The sequence below is a fragment of the Dicentrarchus labrax genome, unplaced genomic scaffold (genome assembly GCF_905237075.1).
Source record: "Dicentrarchus labrax unplaced genomic scaffold, dlabrax2021, whole genome shotgun sequence".
NCBI lineage: Eukaryota > Metazoa > Chordata > Actinopteri > Moronidae > Dicentrarchus > Dicentrarchus labrax.
The window spans coordinates 19,986,262-20,007,887 of record NW_026136708.1 but is presented as its reverse complement, the minus strand read 5'-3'; the positions used below and the strand labels follow the sequence as shown (position 1 = coordinate 20,007,887).

Below are 21,626 nucleotides of genomic sequence, written 5' to 3'. Positions count from 1 at the left end.
TATCACTAGTGTTATAGATGCATTGAGGAATATAAGGGATGCGTTTGGTCGGTCGGAAGGAGCTGGATGGTCTGCAAATGCTTGGTTGCGGGATAAATTAGGACCATTTGGAGCAATGTTGGTTCAGATTCTATCAGCGGTTCTTTTATCACTGTGTGTGATGTTTTGTTTTTGTACACTGCTGCTGACTTTTGCGAAGGCTATGATTTTGAGATGGGTTGGAGTTGTGATGCCTGGAGAACACACTCAGATGCCTTTGTTAAATATGACTGATGTAGACGGAGATGAGGAATTAATGCTAGAAGGTGAATTGATGGAGAAATATCCATTTTGAATATCTAATTGTGTTATACTCTTCACATTTATTTTGCTATTGTTTTAGTATTTAGTGGTTTCTTATTCACCAAAGGGGGGAAATGGAATGTGATTCATAATGGAATATTAATTTGTGATTTTATATTAATTTGTAATTTCTATGTTTTAATTTTTATGTGTTGTTTTTGCAAAAGATACTGGTTGGTTTTTTCTTTTCTTCCAGAACATATTGGGGGAATGTGCAGAAGGGATTCAGATACTCAAATATGGACAATAAGAATGGACTGGAGAATTCTGAACAAGGATATGGTGATGTAATGTTCAGATTCGACACATCATCGACACACTGAGAGTCGACACTGCTGAGGAGCTGCAGTGTGATACATTCTTATGTCTTCTCTGATATATACATATTTGCATGAGTAATACGTCATTTGTATCATATTCTTTTTGTATTAACTGTTTGGAGAATGATGTTTTCTGTTATAGGTAAATATATGGGGACCTCAGATGTTTTCTTTTTTTGTTGATGCTTAGGGATATTGGGGTCTAGGCAGGGACAGGTCCATTGGAAGGTACGATGGGTCGACCAGCCTGACTTTGGACATTGTTTTGATTTTATTTCCTGAGGTTTTCACATGTATTTGCTTAAACCAGATCTCTAAATAAATTGTTAAGATTTTTCTTTTAATTGATTTGGAGTACTATGTGTGGTCGCCTGAGGCAGAGGGGCCGTGAGAGAATTTTCCTGTCTAGATTGTTTGATGGATACTTTGGAAAGAAAGCTGCCGGATAGGTTTTTCGCTCTCGCACTCCATAAAGTTTCTGTATTGTTAAGGTTATGCTGTAAGAAGCATGTGTAGGAGGAATTGTTATTTTTGTCGAGTGTTTAAACATGTATGTTTTGCTCTTTTGTTTTTCGAGACTTTATCAGCCTCGAAGGGGGGAAATATGTAGTATCTGAAGGCTTACCTTAAAGCTTATAAAGTTAAATTACATTTTGGTATAAGTTGAAATGATATTTTGTTACCATATGTAGTGTTAGAAGTTCATGAGGTTCAATGACATCATTCTTACTATGGAATGTTTTAGGGGCCTCTCAATGGCCTCTGAACTCTACTCCCCATCTCCCCTTTATACCTTACATATTTGGATTGAATCCAGATGTTTCTTTCCATTTTTGGAGTAAACAACAGACCTATATAAACCTATGTTCAATGCAAAATAGACAGAGTTGTTCATTTGGCTGGATGCTCTCCAAGCTCCGCGGTGCTTGTATTGATGCTGAACTTTTTGTAATAAACCTTTAAATACAATCAAGACGGTGTCAGCGGACTTCTCTTCAACACATCTTCACATCATTGCTACTCAATATACAACAGAAGAAAATGGTTGAGAATGATGTAAAGCATAGAGATTTGTACTGATGAGCTCACAGCACAGCTTGAATTCTGAAGAGGAGACAGGAAGAAGTGCATCATTTTTATTTTATATTACTGACAACCCAATGAGAAATCCTAACAGATATCTTAGCAATGCTAATGCTAGCAGAATATGACACAATGTTACAACAAAATAAAACATCCTAACGGGAAAAATAATGTAGGAACAATAAGTTACGCTCACAGTCCAACTATAGAACGTTAGATCATAAGGACCATTGGATCCGACTTTTAGTTGCAAAATTGAACATTGGCTTGACAACAGTATCCAACAATGAAATGCTCTGTAGCTTTATCTTTTTGTCAAACAATTCTGTTCACTGACCAACAAAGATTATACTTTCACTTGTGACAATCATTCTGCCAATCCGGCTTAATGTCTTTTTAAAATCATTAACTGGCTGAGTAAGAGGACACCAGTTTAACAGAACAACCAGCTTAATGCTGAGCAAAGCAACACCAAACTAGAAACAACTTCTCAGCATTTGATACAAACACTGAGGCACAAATCCAACTACCCACTTCTTCAGACAAAAAAAGACTCTTGCAGCAGGTTTTATGAATATGACATTATGGGAAGTCTCATATCCTCTGATTTATTTTGGTTGGCTGACGTAGCTGTAGAGGCCGCTGGGATCATCGTCTGCTTCTGTCTTCAATGAAGTCTTGACTGTAGAATAAGTCACCTCCTCCTCCTCTTTGACCTGTGTGACACAATCCAGAGTTAGTTATCACATATCACTTTATAACAAGTGTTTTTGCCTCATAAAAGGTTAAATATGTTGTTAGAACAAGAAAAGTTTCTTGTTATAACATAAGTTTGTATCCTGTAATAACGTCAAAATATCTTGTTATAATGTGAAAATGTGTTTAACCGTAAACTTTTCACATTGTAACGAGATACTGATTAGTTTTTCTTTTTCTGGCATGACAGTAATTCACTGCCGTACAAAGCAAGTTTAAGATTAAACCATTATTGAAGTAGAAAACCACAGCTGAATAAATACAGGCGTATCGAGTCACTCACCTTTTTCTTAGGAGAGGTCTGTTGATTAGCATGGCTAACAGTGACATAGGTCAGATTGCTCTCTGGTTCTTCCTGAGTACAAATAACACAGTGGGTTATGAAACACAAACAGAAAGTGCACATCTCATCTCTATCAATTGTATTTATCACATGTGGTAGTGTTGCTCAACCTAATCTGAAAAAAATGAAAGGCTGTACAACTTAACTTTGCTTTTACATTGGAGACAATCAGACTGTCTACATTAGTATTGTTGCAATAGAACTTCTGGCCATTAGTGGCAGCACTGAGCACGGGTCATTGTAATCCATCCAGGACCATGATACATAATATGATGGTCCAGCATCAGGGCTAAAAAAAACTGCAAACCAAACTCCAAATATATGGATTATTCTTTGAATTTCTTAATTAAATCTAAAAGTGAGGAAAGAGAAACATACCTCATCTTTTACTGGCAGTTTGTCATCAGTGGAAAAATGCTGTAATGGATGTACAGTAAATATTGTTTGAGTACATATAAGTACATTATAAAAAGCATATGAATATGTTTGGGAAGTAACTCAGTTACTATTTGTCTATTGTTACATTTCACTCACAGTGTGTTGGGTTGGTTTTTGAACATCTGGAACAAAAAGAAGAACATTTGAAAGCTTAGATCTCAAATATCAGGGAATACAGTTGGTTTTGACTTATTGGTCAGAGGTCCATTGAAATTGGGTCACCCTAAACATCTCAAACATACTGGTCAACAATTTAAATTAGTTTGCTATATTGGTAATGCAAGATAAATGACACCACATGTAACCATAGCAACTATACTTACCTATTAGTTATCACCTGTGCATTAACATAACAAAGGATTACATGTATTTGCATTGATAGTGGCCAAGCAATATAATATACTCTGAGGTGTCCTGATATAGAAATAATCAATCATAGACTATTCTCCTATTTAACTTTTTAAACACACCATAGACTGTCAACCCACATACTGATATTTAGAAATTAATAGTTATCCTTACAGACATTGTAACTGGACTCAATGTGATAATATATTATATTATAGATCTTCAGTCACAGAGACCAGCCATGGTTCTAGGAGCATTGTAGCTCATATCATACATCATGTATCATAATATAGGATACCATAATATACAGTGGGTACGGAAAGTATTCAGACCCCTTTAAATTTTTCCCTCTTTTTTTTTTTGAGGCCATTTGTTAAAACAAAAAAAATTCTTTTTTTTTTTTTTTTAATTAACCCCCCCCCCCCTTCACAAAAAAAAAAAAAAAAAAAAAAAAAAAAAAAAAAAAATAAAAAAAAAAAAAAAAAAAAAAAAAAAAAAAAAAAAAAAAAAAAAAAAAAAAAAATAAAGCCCTGCTATAAGATGTCTTCTTGGATATGCAATTCCTTTTGCCATTCTTCCTTGCAGATCCTCTCCAGTTCTGTCAGGTTGGATGGGGAAAGTTGGGGAAAAACCATTTTTAAAGTCTCCCCAAAAATTTAAAAATGGGTTTGAGGGGGGGGCTTGGGCGGGGCAAAAAAAAAAAGTAAAAAGGTTTCTAGAAACCCCTTCTTTTTTTTTTTTTGTTTTTTTTTGGGTTTTTTTTTTTTGGGAGGAGGAAAAACCCAGCCCCAGGTGGTGGGCAGAAACAAATTGGAAAAGTTTTTTTTAAATTTTATTCTTTACATTTTTCTTTTTTTCTTTTTTTAAAAACACCCCCCCCCCCCCCCCACTAAAAAAAAAAAAAAAACCCCCACACCCCCCCACCACCATTTTTAAATTTTATATTTTTGGGGGGGGGGGGGGGGAGGTTTGTTTTTTTCCCCCCCTACCATTTAAAAAAAAAAAAAAAAAAAAAAATATATCATAAAAAAAAAAAAAAAAATAATTTTAAATAATGTAGGATTCTTTTTTTTTTTTTTATTATATACTGAATTTTTTTTTAAATTTTTAATAAAGGGGAAGGCTTGGGGGGCCCCCCTGCAAAAAACCCCCAAAAGGGGGGGGGTGGAATAAAATTTAATTTTTTGGAAATTTTTCCCCCCCCCCCCCCCATCTCCCGACCCAACCCCAAGAGTTTTTTGGTTTTTTTTTTTTTTTTTCCCAACGCCCTTTTCCCCCCCTCCCCCAATTTGTTTGGGGAGGGGCAGGGGGAAAAAAAAAGGACAAATAAAATCCTTCCAAATTTTTTTAAAATTAAAAAAAACCATACTAAGATTTATTAAAAAAAAACAAAAACAAAAAAAAAATTTTACCAAAACCCAAACCACAACAAAAATTCACCAATAAATTTTTTTTAATAATTTCTTGCCCCTTATTTTTTTTAATTTTCTCATATACTCAGTAATATATAGAAATATTTATATTAAAATATATTAATTTCAAATAAAAAAAAAAAAAAAAAAAAAAAAAAAAAAAAAAAAAAAAAAAAAAAAAAAAAAAAAAAAAAAAAAAAAAAAAAAAAAAAAAAAAAAAAAAAAAAAAAAAAAAAAAAAAAAAAAAAAAAAAAAAATATAAAAAATTTAAAATTTTTTTTTTTTTTATTTAAAAAAAAAAAAAAAATTTTTAAATTTAAAATTTGGTTTTTAAAAAAAAAAAAAAAAAAAAAAAAAAAAAAAAAAAAAAAAAAAAAATAAATTTAAAAAAAAAAAAAAAATTAAAAAAAAATAAAAATTTAATATATCATAGCATATCTCATTTACTATTTAACTTATGTTTTATATAATGTGTATCACATTATATTTGAACCAATACTGTATTTTCTCTGTTTTACTGACCCACTGTCACTTTGGCTCTCTTCCTGTATTTGATGAGAACAGCAGCGATGATAACCAGCACTACCACCACCCCGACCACTGCACCGATTATGATGTAGGTCTGATTATTAAACTGATCTGTAGTCAGAAGAAACCAGTTAGCCAAACAAAATACAATTATTTGGCTATAAAAATATTAAATCCACTTAATGTAAAATATGTGATCATTTATTCATCTTATCCTAATTTCACTGACCGTCTCCTGTCCCTCCTATGAAGACAGGTGTGTAGTCAGCCTCTATCTTTACATTGTTCTCATCAACAAACTGGCAGGTGTATCTCCTGTTGTGGCCACTCTGACGCTTCACTTTCAGAACAGAGACACAGTTCTTCTGTCCGAGGAACTTGTACCCGACACCTTCATCAAGCAGCACAGTTCCTGTCTCATTCACCCAGCGGACGCTGTTCTGTTTACAAGGACTGAGTCCAATGTATCTCGACAGAGAGCACTCTAATGTGACTTCACCGTCCCTCTTTGGATCAGCGTCTGGAGGAGATGGAGAGACTGAGAGAAAACAAGTGATAACTGTTAACTCAGCATATTTTTTTTTTTTTTGCAACTCTTTTACTATTTATATATATATATATAAGTTTTCTTCTTATAAGTTTTCTTGGAAATTCAATTCAATTCAATTTTATTTGTATAGTGCCAATTCATAACAGAAGTTATCTCAGGACACTTTTCAAATAGAGCAGGTCTAGACCGAACTCCCTGTAACATTATTTACAGAGACCCAACAGTACCACCATGAGCAAGACCTTGGAGACAAGGGCAAGGAAAAACTGCCTTTTAAAAGGCAGAAACCTAGGACAGATCCTTCGGCTCTAGGTGGGTGGCTGTCTGTCTCGACCAGTTGGGGTGAGAGAGAGAGAGAGAGAGAGAGAGAGAGAGAGAGAGAGAGAGAGAGAGAGCACACACGACGGCAGACAGAGACAGACAGACAGAGACAGACAGACAGACAGAGACAGACAGACAGACAGAGGTGCACAGCAACAACAGTAGCAACAACTACACTAATAGTAGTGACTGATGATGATGAACATGATGAGATGATGGCGACGACAACAACGATGGGGGACAATGAGCAGTGACATAGTAATAATAGTGACTAGTAATAATAATATTAATAGTAATAATAACAATAATATCAGTGATATTAGCAATGGCAGTCAAGCAGGACCATGGCAGGAGGCTCCACCAGGATCCATGAGAACCTGCGAGACGAGAAAGCACAAGAACTCCGGGGAAGAAGTAAAATTAGTAACATGCATTAATGGGACAAATGAGACTCACTTGTCAGAACACTTAAGGTATACTACTGCATCGTGATTATTGCTCCTCCCCTGCCGACAGGTGTATTGACCAGCATCCTCAGCAGTGATGTTGTTAATGGCCAAAGAGCAGGAAGTGTTCAGACTCATCCTGGCAGCTCGGGCTGAGTTCTTCTCAACTTTTCCTTCCTGAACCTCAGTGAAAGTCTTAAATTGATCTCTGCTGTAAAGCCATGTAACGATGGAGCATGTTGTGTCAGAGGGTGATGCACTGGCACAGGGCAGAATAACATCATGTCCAGATCTCTTGTAGAGATAGATAGGTTCTCCACTGATGCCTGCTGGAAAGAAAAGAATACATGTTCTGTAAGAAATTACCCATAACACTGGTTGCATGGAGGCCAAACAGTGAACATGAGGATTTGCAACCACTTCATCTAGTGGTTGTGTTTATATAAGAGTAATCTTCGTTTATGTTCAGTAGTGAATTGTGGGCGCTCTGTTATACAGCTTACCTCCACTGTAAATATAATGAGAGCAAAAAGCACCACACAGTCGATCAGAATCAACAAAGGTTGAATCACATCTACACATCTATTACTGTCTTTGTTTTGTGTTGTATGCCTTTTTATTATCCTGTGCACTTTATGTACTAACTGCATCAAGTTATATTACTATAATACTTGAATATTCTATCACATGTATGGAGTAGAGGGGTAGCATGGGCCTTCTAAGCCCAGCTGCAAACCCAGTTTGGTCTCAAATGCTGTTTAATTTAACTATTAAAAATTAATTAATAAAAAAAAACCCCAGACATTTAAACATATAATTTAAGGTCATTTTAGACTAAGTGATAGGCTGAAGTTAAATGGGAAAAAAAAGATTTTCGAAAAATGTATTGATTTATTATGGCACATATTTCTATTCAATACTATATCACAAGGTTGTAATGTTTTTGAGTTAACATATTTTCAGTGGGGGCTTTTGCAAGCAAGTATATATATGTTTGCAATCAGCACATATTTCTACCTCCCCTTAAAGTTTCCATGCCACACTCTTACCACACCATGAATATTTATTTAAATCCAAGCCTGGATTGAGTTTAAAGAAACCAACGAGAACACACAGAGCAAACAGACAATTTGATCATTACTTTCCTGTCCTTGACATATATATACTGAAGTCTATATACATTTAAGAATCTATCTAAAAAATTATTGACTCATACTTGCTATCCTGTTCTTGTCTCACACAACTGTTGGCTCATCATTACTGGCCAGAAAGTTTATCAAAGGTCATTAAAGTGACTTCAAAAGAAGGAAAATAGTAACTTGTTCCATTTTTCCCACGAGTCTTTACAGAAATTTGACGTTTTGATTACAATTGGATAAAGCTATTATTGACATTTAAATAAGAAAACATAACTTTACCTTCAAAGTGAAGCACAAAAATAAGGATTAATTCCAGTAGAGACATTTTTGGTCTATTCTCTGTCAGCAGCTGTGTGACGCTTTTCTTCTCTATTACAGATCTGTAGGTGATAGTGCTGTTTCCTCTTTGTGGTTCACTGACTTGGTGAAAATAAATTGAAAATCAGCAACACCCACCACCCAGCCTGTTGTAAGTACCACAGAGTTAGGCTTACATCACTTCCATATTCCTTCTAAGCAGAATTCACACGACAGTCACAATTAAAAGAAACTTGTGTTTCACAAAGTAGTCACTGTAGTTGTAGTTGTGTCAGTTCATAGATTACAAATAGATTCCATTTTAAGAGAATTTCGCTTCTGCGCTTTGACATACTTCATCAACAGAATGACTCAAATAAAACTAATATTGATGTTTAAAATGATTGAATAGACATTTAAAGTGACTGGACTGAACAGAGATACAGATCATACTCTACAGATGCTCCAGGAAGTGATTAGACTTGCTCAAAATATACACATAGTGCATGTTAATACACATTAATATCTATAAATGTAATAACGAAAAAACCTTGTATCTCCAAATGTCTAATCTTTTTATTAGCTGCATGATGGTGCATTTTGTTATCTTATAAAGGATTTTTCCCCCTCAAGACTTAAGTCCAGACAGAGATCTTATAGGTTTTATACAGTGAATATGAACTGAGCTCGGTGGTTTAGTGGTTAGCACTGTTGTCTCACAGCGAGAAGGTCTCTGGCTGCTCTGGAGTTTCATCAAAACATGTACATAAGATTAAGTTATCCAGTCAGTGCCCTTGACCAAGGCATTAGCTTAGATCTGGAGTTGGTCCCTGTGCTCTTTGTTATATGTGTATATAGTATAGAATGAAATCACTGTGTATGATTGACTGAGTGGGCTTTACGACCCTCAATTCAGGTAAGGAAAAACTCCCAAAATCTTTTGCATGGAAGAAGGGAATGGAAAAAACCTCAAGGGGATCCCTCACCTGAACATCCGAACAGAACATCTGGCTACAGAATGGATCAGTAGTGTTCCATCTTCATGCTATGTTTATGAACAATATTATTAATTATATTATTCAGTGACAGGGAAAGAGGAACCACAAACAAAGTTGGAAATGTTGTAACTTCCATTCTTGTCAGTGTGGCTCGCAGGGAAGTTTGTAGGGCTTAGCAACAAAGCTTCTTCTTATATCCATAGTTAGACCACAACCAGATGCCCAAAAGCCCTGTATCTGCATTGTCTCTCTCTTTCTCTCATTCTGTAACTCACACAAAATGTGCCACACTGTGTGAGGTAGAGCTGCTGCTTGAATGGCACACAGAGGGACCTGAAATGTATTTGTGTTTTGATCAGTAATTTGATATCTATGTAAAAGTTTGCCTTAATTTTCACCATCGTCTTTTCTAAATGTCGTACCAGTCACATTCTGAAATCAACAGCATAACCCCACTGTAAGTGTATAAATATTATTGTCTAAGATAACCATGTAGATTGTAATGTGCATGGAATATTGGATTTATAAATTGCTTTTTGTCTAAGCCAGCTTTGGCATTGGCCAATAAAGAACCCATTTTGGTCGACAACTGCTGTAAAGATGAGCTGATGGCTGGCAGGTGTGCAGATAGAAGCAGGTGAGTTCAATGCTGTAATCAAGAGGGAGCCGGGAAAGTGCCAGGGGAAGTCATGCCTATACACGAGACACAGGGGAGAGAGAAGAACAAACACAGAAGGAAAAAAATATGAAATAGGATGAAAAATGACTTGATTATGGTGCTTGATAAAAAGTTAAGGTATCACCAGAGTTATTATAATTTATCCTCAATTTATGGACTCAGTCCTTCTGAAGATAATATGAGGCTTCAGCAGTCTGAGTTAGACAAATAAAGTATCTACCAAACCTTTCAGTGCAACATTTTCCTCTTTGTATTACCGTCCCTCCACTCAGCTGGGGAAACACAAAAAGGTTATTTTGTGCCAAGAACACGGTAACTTTAGAAGATATGCATGTTTTATCAGAAGGAGGACTGTGTTATTTGTCCCAGATCACTTACACTGGAATGAATAGGAAGGGATCACTGGTGATCAGTATAGATGTCCATGTACATAAAGTGCAGCTGCAGTAAAAATCTGGTGTCTGTGGCCAGACGCTGTGTCAGCCAAGCATTGGTGCAATCATATGATCAGTACTCAGTCAATCACATGAGTGCTAATCATGCAAAGGCAACATCTATATGTCATCGTATCTATATTTCAAAATAAAAGTTTACTGTTATTAAATTGGTGTCACTTCTGGTTCTTAGATAATATATCATATCTAAGATATATAGAAATGTAAGTTTTCTGTATCATCATTGTGATGTCCACTCCCACTCTGGTTCTTCTGTGTGTTTCCCCTTCTTTTGTGCAGGAGGCAGAGTGGCACGGGTGGGCCTGGAGGATTGGCTTCACCTTAGTTAACCTGCTCCCTGCTTGCTAGGCTGTATAGGGAGCCCAACCTGTTAGTTATCTCTCTCTTCTCCCAGCCAGACGTCAGAAAGCAAGAGAGCAAGACAGAGGGGGCAGTCTGTGAATTTGTATTTATATATCATAGCAGTGCTGATGCAATATAACATAATAATATAATGCATCAACTAGCAAAATAACATAAAAAGAATAAGTTGGGCTCACAGTCAACAGTTAATCTCAAGGACCATTGAATAGGACCATGTGTTCACAAAAAGAGTGTAAATTAAAATGTCTGTTGCAGCAAGCAATCTATTCAATTAAAAATGGAAACACAATGAGAATTGTAATGCCCTGCAGTTTTTTCTTTTTGTCAAACAATTGTGTTTGCTGACCTACAGAGATGCAATCTATTGTAATAAGAACTTTCACTTGTGACAGTCATGCTGCCAACTCTGGCCAATGAAGTTTTAAAAACATAAACTGGCTGAGTAATAGACCGCAGACTGAGCCGTTTAACAGAACAACAGTCTTAATGCTGAGCAAAGCAACAACAAACTAGAAACAACTACTCAACATTTGATTGTAACACTGAGGCACAAAATCAACTGTCCACTTCCTCAGACAGAAAACACTCTTGCAGCAGGTTTTATGAATATGACTTTTATGGGAAGTCTCATATCCTCTGATTTATTTTGGTTTGCTGACATAGCTGGGATCATTGTCTGCTTCTGTCTTAAATTGAGTCTTGACTGTCACTTCCTCCTCCTCTTAGACCTGTATGACACAAAATTGGAAACACACAGTTGTCTTAAAATATAATTTTAGTCTTTAGCATTAAAATTTTAAAATGGACATAACTATGTGAGGACATACTTTTGGCCTCATATTTTGTAAGTAATCAGCATGTTAATAAAATAGATTCCAGAACTGCACTACAAATCTGCAGAAGCGTATTGCTTCATGTTATACCAAGATATTTTCATGTTATTACATATAATATAATAAACAAACTCATCACTTTATCACAAGAAACAGTAAACTTTATCTTGTTCTAACAAGTGAAGTGACAATGACACGTATAACAATATCAGTTATCACATTTTAACATGAAATATTTCACATAATGTATAAATAGTATGTTGTTATAGCAAGAACAAGTTTCCTGTTATAACGTGATAAGTTGGTATGCTGTAATAACCTCAAAATATCTGTTTATTATAATGTTATAATGTGAAAAACGTGTTATAACAGTAAACTTTTCACATTATAATGTACTGCTTATTTGTTTCTCTTTCTCTGGCATGACAGCAATATGCAAATTTAAAATTAAGCCAATTTTGAAGTAAGCTGGAATAAATACAGGAGCATGAAGTCACTATGAACAGTTACATAGGTGCAGTCTGGCTCTTCCCGAGGGCAAAAAACACAGTGGTTTATGAAATACAAACAGAAAGTGCACACTGTATTTATAAGGTGTGGTAATGTTGCTCAAACTAATATAAAAATGAACACAAGTACAACTTAACTTTGCTTTGACAGTAGGCCGTCTAAATGATTATTTATTAATAATTGCTGCAATAGAACTTGTGACCACCAGTGGCAGTACTGAGCATATAACATGAAATAACATGGACAACATGGATTATTTTCTGATATATTGTCAATTAATACATTATCTCACTTCCATATAACTCTAGGGAAAACCGATATTTGGTTATTCTTAGAGTTATGGTGACTGGACTCAATGTGACAAATTATTATGATATAGATCTTTAATCCCAGAGACCAGCCATAGCTCTGGGTGCATTTTGGCTCATATATAATCTATCATGTATCATAATAAAGCACAGCATATCTCATTTACATTCCACCCATATTGTACATTATGTGTATCAAGTTATATTTAAACAAATACTGTATGTCCAGTGTTTCTGATGACCCGCTGTCACTTTGGCTCTCCTTCTGTATTTGATGAGAACAGCAGCGATGGTAACCAGCACTACCACCACCCTGACCACTGCATCAATGATGATATAGGTCTGATCATCAAAAGGATCTTGGTGTGCAGTACCAGTTAGCAGAATAAATTAAATTCATGACCAAATAGGTAATCCACTTAATATGAGAGATATGATACATTTTCTTGGTCAAATTTAGATTTTTCTATCCTAATTTTACCTTTCTGACTGATTCGTCTCTTATGCCACCTGTGAAGACAGGTGCGTAGTCAGAGCTTTAATCTCTATATTATTCTACTGATCAACAAACTGGCAGGTATAAAATATCCTGTCAGAATTATTTTTACATTTTGAATATGGTTGTTATAAAATATTTAAAGAGCAGGAAGTGTCCAGACTCATCCTGGCAGCTCGGGCTGAGCTCTTCAACTTTTCCTTCCTGAACTTCAGTGAAAGTCTGAGATTGATCTCTGTTGTAAAACCATAAAAAAAGTTCTCATAAACTTTTTTAAACAGTTAACATGCTTTATTTAATTTTTTTTCTTTTTTTTTTTTTTTTACATTTGCAACCACAGGGAGGGAGTGTGTGTCCTCTGCCATCTAGTGGTTGTGTTTATATGAGAGTAATTCTCATTTCTGTCTCAGTTCACTAGTGAATCGTGGGCTCTCTGTTATACAGCTCCACTGTAAATATTATGAGTAAAAAAATCACCACACAGTCGATCAGAATAAACAAAAACTGACTCAGATCAAATACAATCTGTTATTATTATATATGATATCTTATATACAGTAATATATATATTATATTTTTAAATAAAGGTAATCAAAGTGACTTCTAAAGCAGGAAAATACTGACTTGTTCCATAATTTTTCTCATGTCATTATCTAATCTTAATGGAAATTTCAAATCTTATGAATTTTTAGTATTAGTATTATCACAATTTAAATAAGTAAACATAGCTTTACCATTAAAGTGAAGCACAAACATAAGGATCAATTCCAGTAGAGACAATTTGAGTCGATTCGCTGTCAGCAGCGGACATTGTGTGAGGCTTTTCTCCTCTACTGCAGATCTGTAGGTGACTTCCTCTTTGTGGTTCACTTACAGCTTAAAAATAACTTGAGTAACAGCGACACACGCCAGCCACAATTAAAAGAAACTTGTGTTTCACAAACTGTAGTCACTTTATTGATCATAGAAATTCTACAAAAATTTGATTTCCTTGACTCAATTAAAACTTAAAGATACATTTAAAATGACTTGAGTGAATAGAGATACAGATCATGCTCTATTACCCCACCCCACCCTTCTCTGGTAAGGAAATGTTGAAATGTCCATTCTGTCATTTCAGTGCTGTAACCAAAAGAGGAAGTAACGTGTTTGGTGAGAAAACCAAAAGCAGAATGGAACGTGTTACGATCAGTGAGATCAGACCCAGACGCAGACAAATACAGGAGGATTTCTGGGGGAAGATGATGATGAGAGACGATGACAGATGGCTGGTTGGAAACAGTGCTGGAGGCAAGCAAGCAGAGCGGCATCAGTGGCAGGCAGAAAGGGAGACCAGTAAGCGGTCATCCTGGAGGCGTTAAGAGAGACGGTCATTCAGAGAGTGAGAGTGAGAGTCGCAGAACACACACAAACAGAGTGATTGGGAGACAGGGGAGGCCTCTGTGGAGCCCTAAGCTAATTTCTGCTAGGGGTCCGCCTACCTGACCATGTAATCTATTTGCCACGCAGCCACACCTGATACCCCAGTGCTCCCACTAATATCCTCCCTCCTTTAAAACAGTTTGTTCCACCTGTAGGTCTAAGAATCAGTTGATCTATACAGAATCATATTATGCTATCACTGTTGTTTTATCTATTGACCACTGTAACTCTTCTATTATTATACTATTATCTTCTGTCTATGTTTCTTCAATGGTTTGCTAGGTGCTTGTTTAATGTTTGTTGTGTTATAGAGTATTGTGTCTGGACCCCTTGTTTTTTAAGATAATTAATTTCAGACACATAGGCAGCAGGCAACATGCAATAACTCCTCACGACCATTACATATGTATCTAATGGTGTTGACTGATGAATCATGATATCATCACTATCATACTGCATAGTGTATAATAACTGAATATATATCATATGATAATATAATACAGTAAATACCAAACAGTGTACTATTGTGGCATGGCTTTTATTTTTGAAGGAATATATGGAATGAAATGTTGAACATTTTATGACATACAGACATGAACGTTGGGTTAAATAAATCAGTAACAACAGTAAACAATAAGTTGGGCTCACAGTCCTACCATACGATGCTGAATCACAAGGACCACTGGATCCTACAATAAGTTCACAAAAAGACTGAAATTCAAAATTGCTATTATACTAAAAGATATTATTTGACTCTTCAGGGAGAATATTTTTAGTTTCAAAACATTGGCTTTACTGAAATATCTGGAAAAAAAACATTCTGCCAGTTCTGGTTAATGTCTTTTTTAAATAATAAAAGTGTGCAATTTAATAGAACAAACTAGAAACAACTACTCAGCATTTGACACTGAGGCACACATTCAACTGTATATTTGTACATTCTTGTAACAGGTTTCATGAATATGACATTATGGGAAGTCTCATTTCCTCTGATTTATTTTGGTCTGCTGACGTAGCTGTAGAGGCCGCTGGGATCATTGTCTGCTTCTGTCTTACATGAAGTCTTGATTGTAGAATAAGTCACCTCCTCCTTCTGTATGACACAACATTGGAAACAGTTTAAAATATAATTTTAGTCTTTAGCATTTAGATTTAAAATGAAAATAATTATGTGATGACATATTTTGTAAGTAATCAGCATGTTAATAAAATAGATTCCATAATTGCACTGAAAATCTACAGAAGTGTGTTGCTTCCACGTCAGAAAAAGAAAAACGGATAACTAACAGTTTTAGATATTTTCATGTTATTATGATATACAAACTTATCACATTATAACAAGAGACTTTTTTGTTATAATAATAAACTTTATCTTATTATCATTTGAAACATTTCATATTATAATGTGATAACTTATTGTTATAACGAGAAATGTTTAACAATATAAGTTATCACATTAAAACATGAAATCTTTCACATCATAATAAGATAAATAGCATATTGTTATAACAAGAATATATATAACGTTTCACAATGAATTTGTATGTTGTAATAACCTCAAAACATCTTGTTATAACAGAACAATTTTCACATTGTAACGTATGGTGGCCGGCAAGGGCAAACGCGCCGCAAACAGCAAAACGCTGCAAACATGGGAATGATGCAAAACCAAAAACACACAAACACATAAAAGGACTGGTCCATCCCTCAGGTCGGGTCCCCCTAGTGGCCTGGCGCACTTCAGTTTTGTCGAGTGAATTTGCAGCGTTTATCTCTTGGAGTTGTTTTGGGGTTTTGTGTGTTTTTGGTATTTGCAGCATTTTTCTTTGGCAGTTGTTTTGTGGGTTTGTAAGTTTTTGCTTCTGCTCCGTTTCTGTGATTGCAACATTTTTCTGTTGCATTTGTTTGTATGTGTTTGTGTGTTTTTGGTTTTACATCATTCCCGTGTTTGCAACGTCAAAATATCTTGTTATAATTTGAAAATGTGTTTAACCGTAAACTTTTCACATTGTAACGTGATACTGATTCATTTTTCTTTCTCTGGCATGACAGTAGTTCACTGCCGACAAAGCAGATTGGATTAAACCATTATTGAAGTAGAAAAGCACAGCTGAATAAATACAGGCGTATCAAGTCACTCACCTTTTTCTTAGGAGAGGTCTGTTGATTACCATGGCTAACAGTGACATAGGTCAGATTGCTCTCTGGCTCTTCCTGAGTACAAATAACACAGTGGTTTATGAAACACAAAAAGAAAGTGCACACTGTATTTATTAGTGTGGTGGTATTATATATTAGTACATTCTAAAAGAAAAACAAATATATATATATACAAATAACTTTTGGAAACAGTTGGTATTTCTCTTGTGATTGTTACATTGTACTCACTGGGTGTTGGGCTGGTATTTGAAGATCTTGAACAAAAAGTAACATTTGAAAGATTATTTTTAAATTACCATTCTTTACATTATACACATTTTCTTTTATACTGTGGCCATAAAATACACTTAGTAGTATATTACACAACAAATAGAACATAGAAACTGTACTTACAGTAAAGTAAGGTTGCAAAGTTAATTCTTAATTAATTCTGACTTAGTTAATAACATGTTTAAATCATGTTGTGCATTATGTGTATCACATTATAATTGAACAAATGTATTTTCTCTGTTTTACTGACCTGCTGTCACTTTGGCTCTCTTCCTGTATTTGATGAGAACAGCAGCCATGACAACCAGCACTACCACCACCCCGACCACTGCACCAATAATGATGTGGGTCTGATTTTTAAACTGATCTGTAGTCAGAGGATACCAGTTAGAAATTACATTTCTGACAAAATAGGTAATCAACTTAATAGAAAATATGTGATCAGATAGAGTTTTTGTGTTTTTTCATCAGAAAGGTTTCTATTTTTAATGTAGCTGATACATAACACCAATATATGAAACTTTTAGGAATGTATCTGGTGAGCTGCATATTATCTTACCTGAATGAGGTTTTACTAGCTGATCGTCTCCTATCCCTCCTATGAAGACAGGTGTGTAGTCAGCCTCTATCTTTACATTGTTCTCATCAACAAACAGGCAGGTGAATGTCCTGTTGTGGCCACTCTGACGCTTCACTTTCAGAACAGAGACACAGTTCTTCTGTCCGATGAACTTGTACCCGACACCTTCATCAAGCAGCACAGTTCCTGTCTCATTCACCCAGCGGACGCTGTTCTGTTCACAACGATCGAGTCCATAGTATCTCGACAGAGAGCACTCTAATGTGACTTCACCGTCCCTCTTTGGATCAGCGTCTGGACGAGATGGAGAGACTGAGAGAAAACAAGTGATAACTGTTAACTCAGTGTAAAAAATGTGTGAGTGACTTTACTTAAAGGTCCTGACAAGTTTCTATTCATCTTCTGTCATCTTTGTTTTACTGAGTTAAAATATGAAGGTGGACTGAACCAAATGGAATCAATCCATCTTTTAGTGGCACTTCAACGAACCAAATGAGTTACTAAAATAAAAACAGGAAACCTATGATGCATATTTATCACTGTAAACTGGGGGAGGGGTATTTTTTTACATGAATTAAATTAGCAGAAGCACTGCAATCAACACTGGCCAATCAGATTGGCTCCTCTCTTTCAGTGAGCTCCATCCACTCAATCTTGGTTTTGGGAAATGACTTGAAAGTAGAGGCAGAGTGCACAGGAAAAGAGTATATAACTGGAATGAGCTTGGCACAGTGCAACCCAAAGAAAAAAGAATTTGCCAAAAGTAGAATTCCTTCCCAATAATTTCAATAAATTTATATGGAAATGAGACTCACTTGTCAGAACACTTAGGTATAAATCTGTATCGTGATTATGGCTCCTCCCCTGCTGACAGGTGTATTGACCAGCATCCTCAGCAGTGATGTTGTTAATGACCAAAGAGCAGGAAGTGTCCAGACTCATCCTGGCAGCTCGGGCTGATCTCCTCTCAACTTTTCCTTCCTGAACCTCAGTTAAAGTCTCAGATGGATCTCTGTTGTAAAACCATGTAACGATGGAGCATGTTGTGTCAGAGGGTGATGCACTGGCACAGGGCAGAATGGCATCATGTCCAGGTCTGTTGTAGAGATAGATAGGTTCTCCACTGATGCTTGCTGGGAAGAAAAGAATACATGTTCTGTAAGAAATGACACATTACACATAAAATCATCTGCATGGAGACAGATGACTCTATTAATAGTTTTATTATTACAATTTAAATATGAAAAATAGTGAATCGTGGGCTCTTCTCGATAAAGTTTAGTGAGAGCAAACTAAAACTGACTCAGATCAAATACAGTCTGCAGATCAGATGTTATCGTCTTTGTTTGAACACAGACATGTATTTGGAAAAATATCCGAACGTATGTAAATAAAACAATTTACTGATTTTATTCTCACTTTTAAATATATCTATTCAATGCTTTACTAATTTGCCACAATAGTATTTCTATGAGTTAGAATATCTTCATTTGCGGGCTTTTCCTGCAGTATATATTTCTACCACCCATTAAAGTCTCTCTGCCCCCCTTTTATCACACCATGAATATTTCTGTAATCTCCACCCCTGTCAGAGAGCAAACAGACTATGAGATCATTACTTTCCTGTCCTTGACGTCCGTATGCTGAAATATATATTCATTTCAGGATGTATCTATAAGACTCATATTGCTATCCTGTCCTTGTCTCACACAACAGTTGGCTCATTTTTATATGCCAGAAAGTTTATCAAAGGTCCTCAAAGTGACTTCTAAAGCAGGAAAATACTGACTTGATCCTCGTAATTTTTCTCATGTCGCTATCTAATATTAATATTATGATGTAAAACCTCTAGTATGTCTGGTAGTAGTATTATTGTTACCATTGAAATAAGAAATCAGAGCTTTACCTTTCAAGTTAAGCACAAAAATAAGGATTAATCCCAGTAGAGACATTTTGTGTCCATTCGCTGTGTGAGGCTTTTCTTCTTTAATGCAGATCTGTAGGTGATGGCAGTGTTTCCTCTTTGTGGACGACTTACTGCTTGAAAATAAGTTGAGAAACAGCATCACCCACCATCCAGCATCATAAGTACCACAGAATTTGGCTTACATCACTTCCATGTTCTTTTTAAGCAGACTGCACACGACAGCCACAAAGGAAAGAAACTTGTGTTTCACAAACTTGATACTTCTTGAACAAAATGATTAGAATATAACTTATACAATGTTTATTTCTTTAAGATACATTAAAAGTGACTTCACTGAACAGAGATACAGATCATTCTCTACAGATGCTCCAGGAAGTGATGAGACTTCCCCAATATATACACACAATACATATTAAGACACAGTAATATATGTATTTTTTCTCTGTGTAGGTTGTAAAATGTTACCAGATGAAAACCTCCAAATGTCAACATGCTGGAAACTCAAAAGGTAATCTTTTATCAGCTGGATGATGGTACATTTTGGTCTCATGCTAAGGAATTTGTTTTTTTTTAGCCCCAGACTCAAGTGTGATCAACATACAGAGTAATGGAAATGATGTCACTGTTCATTCTGTCACTTCAGTGGTCAAAAGAGGAAGTGACGTGTTTGACGATTCACTGTTACAGAGCATATATTGTCACTTCAGATATCTTGTGTTGTAACATAACTCAAATGCTTAGAACTGGAGTACTTTGTTTACCTTTTTTTACAAACGTGTGAGATGAGATTACCCGCAGGGTTTTTATATAAGTTGAAACACTATAAAGTCTGGGAAGTGTTTATGAACATAAAGCCTATAACGTCTTCTGCAGCCAATCTAGTTATAGTCAGATTTCAGATGGTTACAGACAGTTTTTATTACACATAAATTAAATGCACTCAAGGATCTACAAAGATAAATTATATACAGTATATGTTGTTTCTGTCATGGGAATAAAATATGTCCTCTGGATACTTTGATGATAGTTTGTTGCTAGAAAACCCACAAGATGGTGCCACTGTTCTTTAATGCCTCCATGTCTCACTGACAGTGGCAGACTGTAGTTATAATAAGCTGTACCTCAGGTTATCAGAACACCACTAACAACATAAGGTCTTTGCTGGATAGAAGGAATGTCAGTGAGTTACTTTGCTAATGCGCTGGCTAATGTATTCATAACTTAATGTGGACACAAACTCAATACTGTCAAATAAAACATAGTTAGACACACTCAGGTTGAATATGATGGTTAATACTGTCAGGCTGACATCAGACTGTCAACACATTTATTTGCTCAAGTTGCCAATTTATTGCTTTTTTGCAAAAAGAAAAGCTGAAATAACTCTGACATATTATCACGTATACAACAGATGTTATACAACAGCTGTATTTACAACATCCAGCAAAGCAGCAGCAAGTTGTGTTCTTATCCACCTGTTTAATGTAAGCCCAACATTCACTCTTGTTTTAGGTCTGTGTTGATCTCCACCAACTCCTTAAAAACATTTCTGGCTCTTTAGCTGCTAAATGTTCCTTTATGTTCAACAGCTCGTCCCTAACTGTGTCTGTTGGTTGTTTGGTGCTGAGCAGGTAGTTTACAGTAGAGCTTCCTGCTACTGCTGGAAACAGGGCTGGTGCATACTTTTAAAAACAGGGAGGATTTCAAAACTTGTGTTTCACAAACTGTAGTCAGTTTATAGATTATAGAAATTATACAAAGATTTGTTTTCCTTGACTTAAATAAAACTTAAAGATACATTTAAAATGAAGGAAATGTTGAAATGTCCATTCTGTCATTTCAGTGCTGCAACCAAAAGGGGAAGTAACGTGTTTGGTGAGAAAACCAAAAGCAGAATGGAACGTGTTACGATCAGTGAGATCAGACCCAGACGCAGACTCATACGGGAGGATTTCTGGGGGAAGATGATGATGACAGACGATGACAGATGGCTGGTTGGAAACAGTGCTGGAGGCAAGCAAGCAGAGCGGCATCAGTGGCAGGCAGAAAGGGAGACCAGTAAGCGGTCATCCTGGAGGCGTTAAGAGAGACGGTCATTCAGAGAGTGAGAGTGAGAGTCGCAGAACACACACAAACAGAGTGATTGGGAGACAGGGGAGGCCTCTGTGGAGCCCTAAGCTAATTTCTGCAAGGGGTCCGCCTACCTGACCATGTAATCTATTTGCCACGCAGCCACACCTGATACCCCAGTGCTTCCACTAATATCCTCCCTCCTTTAAAACAGTTTGTTCCACCTGTAGGT

The 21,626-nt window shown here is 35.9% G+C and overlaps 1 protein-coding gene across 1 annotated transcript in view; it reads right to left on the bottom strand.

Annotated features, from left to right (window-relative positions):
- Positions 1 to 1,783: 1,783 nt before the first annotated feature.
- Positions 1,784 to 21,626, bottom strand: part of LOC127368569 (uncharacterized) — a 140,204-nt gene continuing 120,361 nt past the window's right edge. The window contains exons 17-22 of the mRNA XM_051409504.1: positions 17,377 to 17,709; positions 5,565 to 5,681; positions 3,379 to 3,404; positions 3,223 to 3,261; positions 2,785 to 2,856; positions 1,784 to 2,461 (exon numbers count right to left, since the gene is read on the bottom strand). Coding sequence (XP_051265464.1) covers positions 2,354 to 2,461; positions 2,785 to 2,856; positions 3,223 to 3,261; positions 3,379 to 3,404; positions 5,565 to 5,681; positions 17,377 to 17,709 — 695 coding nt within the window. The 3' untranslated portion in view covers positions 1,784 to 2,353. The remainder of the gene's footprint in view (positions 2,462 to 2,784; positions 2,857 to 3,222; positions 3,262 to 3,378; positions 3,405 to 5,564; positions 5,682 to 17,376; positions 17,710 to 21,626) is intronic.